Below are 12095 nucleotides of genomic sequence, written 5' to 3'. Positions count from 1 at the left end.
GGATTGTGTCAGCATTGCCGCCCTCAGTCAGTGACCACCTTCTATCCTAGCTTCCATGTCCAGCTTCGCTGGTCTGCTACTAGAGTGGGCCTCGCCTGCTCTTCTATCCTAGGTCCGGTTCTTTCTAGCCGGCACTCTGTCCTACTTACTGCACCCTTCTGCTTCTTCTGCCCTATCCCTACCCCCCAGCTCATGCCCCGTGAACTAATTGTTAAAGTGCAATTACTTTTCTTCTATATAGCTACTTATATATATATATATATTGTTTTTTATATGATATATCATATATGATATATATATACCATCATCACTATATAACAATATAGTGAGATACATTTCAGATGGCTGTATCAAATAAATATGGTCTGCTATAAATTTTAAATGTTTACTGCTTCCCTTTACCTTTTGAGACACTAGTCCGGCCTGCAACAACTCCTTGCTGTCGACAAACCGACGATTACTTTATGAACATTTAATTTCACTTAATTTCACTACCTTCGATTGTTTTGTCTAAATGTATTTACAAGAGACATTAGGTGTAGGTAAGTGATATTTATAGACTTTACACGTCAAACTTTCTTGTTTTGTGTACTAAATTGTTTACACAATGACATTAATATAAAATTTTGTAATACCCATCCTAACAGTCTTTTGGTACTGTACGCACTGATATATATATATATATATTATATATATATATATATATATATATATATATATATATATATATATATATATATATATATTGTGTGTGTAACGAAGGGATACTATACTATATAGAGCACGTATCAAAACTTGTCAGGTAAACAGCTGATCCTGCCAAGGTGCATGAGATTCGCTTGGGTGACTTGTTACAATATGATAGCTTAATATTAATGAGACAATTTCATACTTAAATAGAGGGAGTGCTTACTTATTCAATTTCTGCTGAATCATTAAGCCTGCAGAAGCCTGCCAAGGCTTGATACATCAATAACAAAAACAAAATAAATAAATAAATGAAAGAACTGTCATTGGATTGCAGAGAAGTCCAAAATACAGTACATGACTTTTTAGCTGAAGTATATCTAATTCTTTATAACCTGTGACTTCTTACATACCTTAAATTGAGCAATCATTAATTAAAAGATGTATTTTCTTCCTGTTAATTAACCAGAGTTCTTTGTAAACTGTCACTTCGGACTTCTAAGAATAGGTAGGTAATAGGCAGTTAAAATGTTCGAAATATTACAACTACTTTTGGCAATAATTACTGTCTGAGAATGTTGTCCTATATCTTATATTACTGTAGCTTGAAGACTCTTTGTTTGCAAACTGAGCTTTTAGAGCATCTTATGCTTTCCAGGTAATTTCAGTGGGAAAGTGAAATTGTCCACTGCCTGTTCAGGGCAATCAACCAGCTGCTTCTCCTACATGCTTTGCAAACTGTATGATGCTTTGGTCTGGGAGGCAGGGTGACATGACCAAAATAAATAAATCAGTAACATACTTTCTGGAAGACATGGCAAGTAAACTGGGAATATTCTTTAACCTAGTGTCGTACCAGGAATTGGGGGTTACATTGATCTTTAATTGACAATGTTGGATTTTATTACTGCCAGCACTGACATCATTCAAAAAGGATCTTAAAACTAACACCTCTCACATTTTAGTCAATTTTTAAAGTACATTTCTGTAACAAGGTATACAACTAAACAGAGTATGATTTTATTGATTTGATATGCAGGTCAATGCATGGCAGGCAAGATTATCCTTTGTGAGCTGCATCCTTTTTTAAAGCGATTGCCTGGAACCAAATAATTCTGTAATTTACCCATGCCATGCACATGCATTCACCACGTAGGTCTGAAAATTGTAGTTTTTTTAAATAAACCGATGTTTTAGCACATATATTTCATTGTATGTCTTTAAAATGAGAATATTTGTTTGTGATATCATATGTTTCCCTTTAATAATAATAATAATATTAAAAAAAATAAAAAAACAAACATTTATATAGTGAATGAAAGTGCACAATATGTAAGATTTGTATTGTGTTCCTTACAACCACTTTAGTGCTGCCTGTTGGTGCATATCAACTACTGCCTTACTCTATGCAGCCTGCTGGTACATATCATCCACTGGTCTCCTGTGTGGCCAGGCTAAGCTTTATGCTTCAATGGATCCAGAAGCATCCCCTTTCTTACTGCATTGCCATCTTATTATCCAGCTGTATTTATCTTAACCCTTTGCATGCTTTCTCTGATAAATGTTCTACATGACAAATGAGTACAGTTAAAGTCACAATGGGCAAGACAGTAAATCTTACAAAACTTCATAGAGAAGTGGTTGTACAGTTGATGCTTCGTGGTGATAACTTATTCTCAAGGGCAGTGTAAAAGCAATAACACTATGTAACACAATTTTTGTTCCTGGGTAGTAAGTGTTATTTCCTAATTGCTTATGCCTCAAAAGTATAGAAAATGGCTATTATTCCCCACAAACTTTGCTTTTGTGACCAGGACAGTGATATTTCGAAATATCACTATTTCCAATGGGAGAACGGGCAAATGTGTGTCTTTTCGTTCACATAAAGTCAGAAAAAAACAACATATGAATCCAAATTAACACGTATTTATACTAAAGTAATACAAAAATGACTACAAAAGATTTAGAAGTGAGTAGTTTTTCGAGATTTATGATTATACTGTATTTAACCAATTTCTTACTCTTTAAATGCTTGCTAAAAATGCATGGCAAAATGCCATTCACATTTTATTTTTTTATGTAAAAGCTTTCTTACTTGAGTTTTGGAAGATGTACTCTGTTGCTATGCTTCATTTCTCTTTCTGCATCCATAATCTTCATTCGGTTTCACAATATTTGTGACATCTAACATTTGTTTAATAAAAAGATATAACCAGAGCTGCAATTACAGCAAAAAATATACAAGGTCGAATGACTTACTTTATTGTACCTTGTTTTTTGAAACAATAAAGACAACAACGCCAGCAGTTGTACAAACTGCATTGCATACGCTAACTAACTGGTGTGACCTTCAAATTCAAATATTTTTTTTATGTAAGACCATTCTGTTTTGTTTGCTTGCTGGCTATGAAGTGTGAAAGTTCCATGAAGTTTCTGCTTTTTTTCCAAAATATGTTTTTTTGTTTAATACCTTAATAGGAAGAATTTACCTCATTGCTCTCATGTGTGATAATGAATCACAGAGCACATTTAATCACTAATCTTGCATTACCTTGCCTCAGGAAACATTAATTACTGTAGTCCAAGATACATGCTTGTCAGAGGCTGTGAATCCTTAGGTCAAGGTTGAGACTATTATTGGAAAATATACCCAGAAATACAAAGAATAGTGTTTTGTTTAACAACATACGGGTTGAATGACAAACATACTATTGCCATTCTGGAGAAACATGTCACACGGTAGATACTAGCTCAATTATTTCTTAGTGTCTCTAATTATACGGAATACTGGCTCCATATTCTGATGTATAGCATTGTGGGAATTGAAAATGGCAGTGTTGTGGAATGAGCCATTATGAGCACCAGATAAAGGCAGTGGAAGTATCTGAAATTACTCACACAAGGCAAAAGAGAAAGCCTTCCCTTTAAATATTTCATATTGCAGTTGAGAGTCTCATAAAAGTTTCTGTCATTGTATGTAAGCACTCCAGTGCCATTGAAACACCAAACAGCAGCAAACTGCAGGATCAGTAAAGGTGAAGGAGGTTGTGTTTTCTGGGGGAACAGAGAGTTGGGATGAAGTGTGTTGATCAGGGGTAGCCAAAGTTGGCCCTTCCAGTCTTGGTCTTTGTTCCAACTCTGTTCTAAATGGTTTCATTGAACAGATTCCTTAATAACCAGTGTAGAAGTTTTACAATTGCTACACTGAAGAATCTATTCATTATTATACTACACTTGAAAACTGTATTTACATATTTTCATTTTGAAACACATATTAAACATTTGTAACATTCATGGTCCTTTAGCAGAGATTAAGAACCTCATATTGACCAATCAGGTAACGGTAATCTCAGATCCATTTTCTACTCTGTATTTATAAATGTGTTTCTTGCCTCTCACCAGCACAGCTACTTTCTCACAAGTTCTTAGGATTTTGCTGTAGCTTAATTTTCAAGACTTTATTTTCAAGTTGGTGAAATCCATTTTTCCTGCCTTTACATAATAAATCCTCACTCTGCCCACTGTGCCCAGCATATCATTTTAAGTTCTATGTGGAGAAAAGTCATCATAAGGCTTAGGCCCTAATATCTATCGCACAAGAATGTATAGGTTGTGTTAAGATAAAATGGCTTAAGTTGGGACTGAAAAATGTTTAAAAAAACAAAGGGAGGATAAACTGTGAATATTAAATATACTGTAAGAGGTGCAAAGGTTATTCCCTCTTTCAATACATAAAAAAAACACTTGTGTATTGCCAATCCAAACAATTTGAAAACAGGGTACCACATTGCTCAACTGCCAGGCGATGGGGGGCTTCTTATCCACTAATGATGTGTGTGTTTATGAAAACTTGACGCATGTCTTTATTTACACTTTGTAGCGGCAGTCAAAATAGGATAAAAATGGGAGACTATTTAGAGTGTCTGCTAAATAGCTTTGTACAGCATGATCAATGCTACACAGGAAACTTTGCACAACCTGTTTTTTTTTTTTAAATGAAAAACATTTAACAAAATTACATTACTTTCCAGCAGCCATGTGTTCATATTTCCCCCAAATTATCATTCAACATATCGTGATGTAACAGAGTTGCTTTAATGTATGTTTATTTGCCATTCACAATATTGTACCCCCTTTCACTTACATTATTTTTATGACTTATTATGTATTGTAGCATTGCGTGGAAATGAAAGCAGACTCAGACCCGTTTTTCAGGTTCTCGAATGCAACGGTGTATTAAACAGGGACTCTACACTGGACCGGAAAAAGCAGACTGCTTTACCAGCTAGCGGTACAGCTACAGCTGAGCAGCAAGTCAGACTTGCCCTTCGGTAGCGAGGGCAATCGTTTTTCCTCCAATCCGCGATTGCCACATCGCCTACCACATTAAGGCGATGATTTCTGGTATTGGGCCTCCACTCCCTTTCTGGATGGCCTACTTCCGACTATCCCTGGAATGATTTGCGAACCTATCCAGTCCGGGGCACACTGTTCCTGTTATACAGCACCCTCACAGATCAGGAAGGAGATGTATGATTTGGATTCACTAGCTTTCTGTCACAGTGTGGTAAACGCCTTTCTGTGTGTATGATGAGTGTGCATTTGCTCTTCCAAAACAAATAACCTGTGTCCGTGGAGCTACTTTATTCTGGTTTGTTTTTATAGTTGGGGGGGGGGATGGTGGTAATTAATGAAATATTCTGGGCAGATTTCCCAGTCCTGGTCCTGTGGACCCACTGATTTTAAATATACCAATAGCAGAATGTCTGTAGAACCTGTAAATACTAAGGATAACACTCACGTTAAGTACAATCTTGACTTACTGAACTGGAAAGAAATGCATTCTGATTTATCTGTCACCCCGGAAGTTTCTTACAGATTTCACCACAGTATTTTGTTTATAAACATTTGGTGCGATTTAGTTTGCTGTCAGGTAGCACTTTTGTACTTGAGCTCATTGTGGGAGTAGACTTTCAAGGCCGAAAGCAAGTAACTGAAAATCTGCTGAAAAATTAATAAACATTGTATTTATTTGTAAACAAGACCATGTGTTTTTCTTGATTATCTGAAGTGTGACAAAGGCTTTGTATGTTAATATAAAAAAAAAAAAAATAACATAAGCAATCATGTCATGGATTGAAATTATAATGGGCCATCTTACAAAGGGCTAAACATAAAACTTTTATAACTTTTTCACTAGCCAGAACATGTGTCTGCTTGACTTCGTTTCTTAGAGCTTTACCTTATAATTCTGATTGAATGTTTTGAAGGTGTAGGTGTATAAAAGGTGTAATCGGGCTCCCGAAAGGCACTCCACGTGGCGTGCAGGATGTGCCCTACAGTCTGGGGATGGCAGGTTTGAGTCCAGGCTACGTCACAGCCGACCGTGACCAGTAGTTCCCAGGGAGTGGCACGCAATTGGCCGAGCGCTGCCCGGGTAGGGAGGGCTTAGGTCGGCAGGGAAATCCACAGCTCCCCTGTGGCCTGTGGTTCTGCAGTGGAGCCGCCAGATCTGTGATGTCCTCCGGCGCTATAGGTCTGGTGGCCTCGCTGTGGAAAATGATGGATTGGCAGCCTCTGTATCCCGAGTCGGAGAGGGGGTTGCGAGCGGTGAGCCGAGGTTACAGATAATAATTGGGCACACTAAAAATTGGGGAGAAAGCCAGGGTAAAAAAATTGGAGAGGACTAAATTAAAAAAAATTTTTAAAAAAATAAAAGGTGTAATCGGGATACCTTTGGTAAAATCATGAATAACTGTACTGTGAGGCAAAATAGAACAGGCTTATAACAACATTGTGTACTGGTTATGTTGTTTTATTTTATTTACAGTACATTTGTTATAAATATAATACATAATTTTCTGAAAAGAAACACATTAAATGTGTGTAGATACATTTAAATAACACCATAAATCAACATGAATGATTAATTTACACAGAAAGGGAAATCATATACTCTAGCAGGGGTCTCCAGCCCCAATCATGCAGGTGTTATAGGTGTCTTTACATCATAAATGGCTAAAGATTTAGAACACCTGTTAATCTTGAGTAATTAAGATCATAATTGGTTCAATTAACTAAACGAGAGCTTGGCTGAAACAAAAACCACAAGGCCCTGCAGCTCTCCAGAACCAGGGTTGGAGACCCCTTCCTATAGAGAATCAAAATCATGTGCTTGTGAATAATTTGAATCTGTATAGTGAAACATGAGGTTGACTTGTCCTAATCTGACACATCTTCTCTTCTTAGCCTTTTCTTAAAATCTGTGCTGTGTCCAAGTTTTAAATAATTTGAGTTTTAAATTTCAAAATAATGAACTAGTGATGTAAAACAAACATAAAACGCAAACAAGAGACAACATTTATTAATTAAATTGACTTGATTCCAAAGAGCTATTAGCTCATGCAGTGAAGAACATTTTGTCAACTACCCCAATAAACACCATAGCCCTGTGTTGGTGCAGATAGACGGGTATCAACAGAGCCACAAATAGACATTTGTGGAAGACACAAATTAATACAGACTTGAACCGCACTGCTGACAGTTCCAGGCAGCCACAATGTTTCAATCACCTTTGTTGATAAAAGGCAAATATGCTGGAAAAAATATAAATAATTACATACACACTTAAAAAGTCCATAGTGTCTTTTATTTGAGACATAAAATAACTAGGTTTATTTAAATTCTTCCTATTTGTTCTATACAAGCAGGTCTGATGCAGGAATTAATAAGTACAAAACAATGTATTTTCGATTTCCAGTATTCAATGTGTTTGGGACCTGAAATTGAGTTCAGATGTTATTGATTATGATCAGTGCTGGCATAGAGTTCTGCTGGCTGGTTTCACACATTGAGCCTTGGTCAGTCAGCTTAGCAAAGACCCTTGGAGTTCCCAGATTGTAGACCCCTGCATGAATGAAACAGGCTTTGAGCTGAAGCTTGTGAATTTCCTGAGCTTTGAGCTGAAGTTTGAACTGGGTGTGTCCAATCCAAGTGAAAGAGCCATGGACTTCTAATGCCTCAGTGCTGAAGAGGGAGAAATATGAATGTTAATGTTTCAATTAAGCATGGCACAAAATAGTAAAAGCACCAATAAATAGAATATTGCTGGCAGGCAAGCTGTAGAAAAGTATACAAATCAGGGGATATGATTCTTGTAATAGACATCTATTTATTTAATTGTGTTTAATATGTGAAAATACAAACTTATATCAATATGCAAAAGATAATTAGCAACTCAAAAGGACAGCCAATAGACAACCATATTAAACCAGATCATTCAAACCTGACCTCTATTGCAACACTGCTATTTTCAGAAGAGCTGCAGTATTTATTTATTAATTTTTTTAAAGGAACTATCATTGCTAAAATGAACATGAACTGCAAGACGCAATCCAGAAATGTTCCTTACCTCATAGCTTTATGACGCAGGTCTATTATGACATCAACTCCAGCTTGAGAGCAGTTTGAAAGCATAAGGGTTACAGGCACTACACAAAGGCTGTAAGGCAAGAAACACAATAAGATTATTTTCTTATAACCAGAATGACAGCTAGTACATGTTAACCATAACAGAAGGACATCAGTTTCTGGTACCTGACTTAATACAATACATTTTGAAAGTATGCTTCCTTAAATACATTTTTAGTTTATTGCTTCTATTATACAGGTAAATGAAGACTCACTTAGATGATCATCACTAATTCACATAGTAATTGTGGTCTGAAATGCACTAATGGTTTATTATATGCACCCAATGTAGTCCACATTTTCATGTTGGATAACTATAGTTGTTCGAGGAATGCCAGCAGCTTAGTAGCTTCTGAAGATTATATGCACTTTTGAAATTATAATGACAATATTGATGATCAACTAAATCTCCCATAATATTTTTTTTTTTCAATTTTGTATTTAGTACAATAAGAAACAGCAGAGAGAGATTTTTAATTAAATAACCCCATCTTTATGTAAAATCCAATACATTGGGCGATCTTAAAACACAGTGAAATAATGCTATCATCAATGTTAGAATGTACAGCTATGTGATGAAAAGTACAATCTTTAAACTCATACGCAAATTCCAACTGTGAAATTCAATGAGCTTGTGTTTTGAATTTGGCAACATATTACCAGTACTACAGCAATTTATTAGCACTTTCCAAATATATTCATGATTTGACTCAGTTTTAGCATCTCAGCTCTCAACAATATATTCTGCTAGTAAGCTGTGATTGTTGTAGGTGAAACATGTAAGGAAACAGCCTTTGATATTTTAAATGATACTTGTTTAAACATTTTTTTCTAAACCTGTGTGTTTGTAAAATCAATTGTGCCTCTCTTGATGTAACCCTTTGTCAGCAGTAAGAGGTGCAAATGCACCCCAAATAATTACCACATGCATCTTGAAGAAAGCTTACTCCTGTTTTGAGATGGAAAAGGATGTGCTTTGTATCAAAATGAAGGCAAGCCATTAACGTTTAATCACATACGGGTATCCCGCAATCTTTAGTTATGGGATATGTTTATTTTAAACACACTGGATGCATTTGCACCCCTTGCCGCTGACAGAGGGTTAAAATCAATGAGGCGAGATTGATTATGAACAGATTTAGAAAAGTGTGTTTCAACCAGTATCATTTACTGAAATTATGTTTTATGGTGTGATCCACCCATTAACATAAGGAATGTTTACAAGTTAAAGAATTCTGATTATATATTTGTATAATTCAATACAATACAATTTGAACTTATACTAAATTATCCCTGCACAAGAATTACAAGGCATTTAACGGGGTAATAAAGTTCACGAAGACTGTTAAAATGACAATATTGCTGAATAGTTGTCAATCTATATATTTTACTGATGGTCATAAAAACAATTATAGTACTGTATTTTGGTTTTAAAACTGCAGAAGACAAAACATTGCAAACAATTATTATTACTGTCTAACAGTATGACTGTCATAAGTAAAAACAAGGTCTGAAGTTGCTAAGCAAGTAACACCCACCACCGGAGTGCGGGGTGAAGGCTGCCACACACCGGATGTCATGTGACCAGCAGATATGTGCTGTGATGTGATAAAAGAGAAACCTCTCACATCCCAGACACAATGTGCGACACAGGAGGAACACTGGACCAATGTGAAATAAATATCTGCAAATCATACTCCCCAGGTATATACCTCAACAGTATCCCCACTGAAGTGATATGCATTCCAAGTGTGGATTCACTTAAAAAAAAAAAAAAAAATACTGGATGTGCCATTGTTTGTATGTGTGTGTGTGTGTGTGTGTGTGTGTATATATATATATATATATATATATATATATATATATATATATATATATATATATATATACACACACACACACACACACACACACACACAGAGTACCAGTCAAAAGTTTGAGTACACCTGCTTGAAACCAGGTTTTTCATGAGTATCTGTGCTTTTAACTGTATAAACTTATCTATAAACACTTAATATTTCATTATATGATATGTGTACTTATGTAAGCTGATAATCATAAGTGTATTGCATTAAAAAAAAAAAAAAATTTAAATGAAAATGTAAATCTTGTCAATTTCAATTAAATGGTCACCCAAAGCAAGGGGATTTCAGTCTGAAGCCCAAGTCAGTTAAAAGTCTGAAATGTGTATAACACTGTGTTAGAGCACTGGCCTAAGTATAAAAAGTGTCTGTTAGATGTTTTCTGAGTTAACTAGCATGTTACCTAATTAACCCATTGTCACCAATTATTGCTAACAGGTTTTTCATTCCTGAATGTAAGGGAGCAGAAAATGGCAAAATACGCTCAGTTAAGCAAAGAAAAAAAAGGCAGTCTGTAATTACTTTAAGAAATGAAGGTCAATCTTTAAGACAAATCCCAAGAACTTTGCAAGTGAGTGTAACTGCTGTAGCCAAGACCAAACGATTTGAAGAAACTGGCACTCATGAACAAGGTCAGGCAGGCCAAGGGTGACCTCAGAATCAGAGAACAAGTTCATTCGAGTCACAAGTCTGCGAAACCGGCGATTAACTGCCCCTGAAATACAAGCTCAGCTAAATGCTACTGGAAGTACAGATGTTTCAACATCAACTGTTCAGAGGAGATTGCGTGAAGCTGGCCTAACTGGAAGAATTGCTGCAAAGAAATCATGGTTAAGAGTGCAGAATAAGAGGAAGAGACTTGCCTGGGCCAAAAAACACAGAAACTGGACGTCTGAGGAGTGGAAGTCGGTCTTATGAACCAATGAGTCAAAATTTGAAATATTTGGGTCCAGCCGCCGAGTATTTGTAAGACACAGAGAGGGTAAGCGCATGAGTTCTGCATGTGTGGTTCCCACTGTCAAGCATGGAGGAGGCAGTGTCATGGCCTGGGGTTGCTTTGCTAGTGACAGAGTTGGTGATCTTTACCAAGTCCATGGCAAGCTCAACCGCATGGCTATCACAGCATACTTCAGAGGAATGCCATTCCATCAGGATTACGGCTAGTTGGGTAGTCCTTCATTCTTCAGCAAGATAATGACCCAAAACACACCTCAAAGTTGTATAAGAACTATCTGGCGAAGAAGGAAAGTGAAGGACAACTCAAACTAATGACCTGGCCTGCCCAGTATCCAGACCTCAATCCCATAGAACTTGTATGGGACAAACTGGACAGAAGAGTCAAAGAAAAGCTACCCACAAGTGCCCTACATCTCTGGGAATTGCTGCAGAAGAGCTGGGAAGACATGTCAGGTGATTTCCTGCTGAAACTTGTTAACCGAATGCCTCGTGTTTGTGAGGCTGTTATTAAGGCAAAGGGTGGCTATTTTGAGGAATCTAAGATTTAGAGACAATTTTCAATTTTCTTGAACATTGCTTTGATACTCCTTATGTTTTGTTTTGTATATTGTAACATGCGTTTTCATTTGCGTATACAGAAACATATACGACGTTTCCAGCAAGTGTACTCAAACTTTTGACTGGTACTGTAAAATAAATATAAATATATAATATATATATATATATATATATATATATATATATATTATATATATTATATATATGTATATTATACATACACACACAACAGATGTGTGTTCCACCTTATAACGAGCACAAAAGGGCTACTGTAATGGCAAGAGCAAATGGGAGCCAAAACTCTACAGTCCTATAACAGATTCAGCACTATAAAGAGGCACTTTATAAAAGGTGAGCAAACCAACTATCTCTCTATCTATCAGCTCAGAGAGCCAGCTGCCCATATATCATTGATAATTGATCACTTCTACCGAACACCTGTAATGGAATTTTATTGAGAGACTCCTAGAATACTGCTGTGTATCAACTATAAAAAGACACAAATCATGTGGTCTGTATCATGGTTAAAACAACGTGGCAGAGAAGCCTGTCACATAACTT

At 36.2% G+C, this 12095-nt stretch overlaps 1 protein-coding gene across 2 annotated transcripts in view; it reads right to left on the bottom strand.

Annotated features, from left to right (window-relative positions):
- Window positions 1-6761: 6761 nt before the first annotated feature.
- Window positions 6762-12095, bottom strand: part of LOC121313480 (trafficking protein particle complex subunit 8-like) — a 65181-nt gene continuing 59847 nt past the window's right edge. For both annotated transcript variants that reach the window (XM_041246083.1, XM_041246084.1), the window contains 2 exons: window positions 8099-8188; window positions 6762-7713 (listed from right to left, as the gene is read on the bottom strand). In XM_041246083.1, coding sequence (XP_041102017.1) covers window positions 7479-7713; window positions 8099-8188 — 325 coding nt within the window. In that variant the 3' untranslated portion in view covers window positions 6762-7478. The remainder of the gene's footprint in view (window positions 7714-8098; window positions 8189-12095) is intronic.

This window comes from Polyodon spathula, chromosome 3 (genome assembly GCF_017654505.1).
Source record: "Polyodon spathula isolate WHYD16114869_AA chromosome 3, ASM1765450v1, whole genome shotgun sequence".
NCBI lineage: Eukaryota > Metazoa > Chordata > Actinopteri > Acipenseriformes > Polyodontidae > Polyodon > Polyodon spathula.
This window is presented reverse-complemented; position numbering and strand designations above follow the sequence as displayed.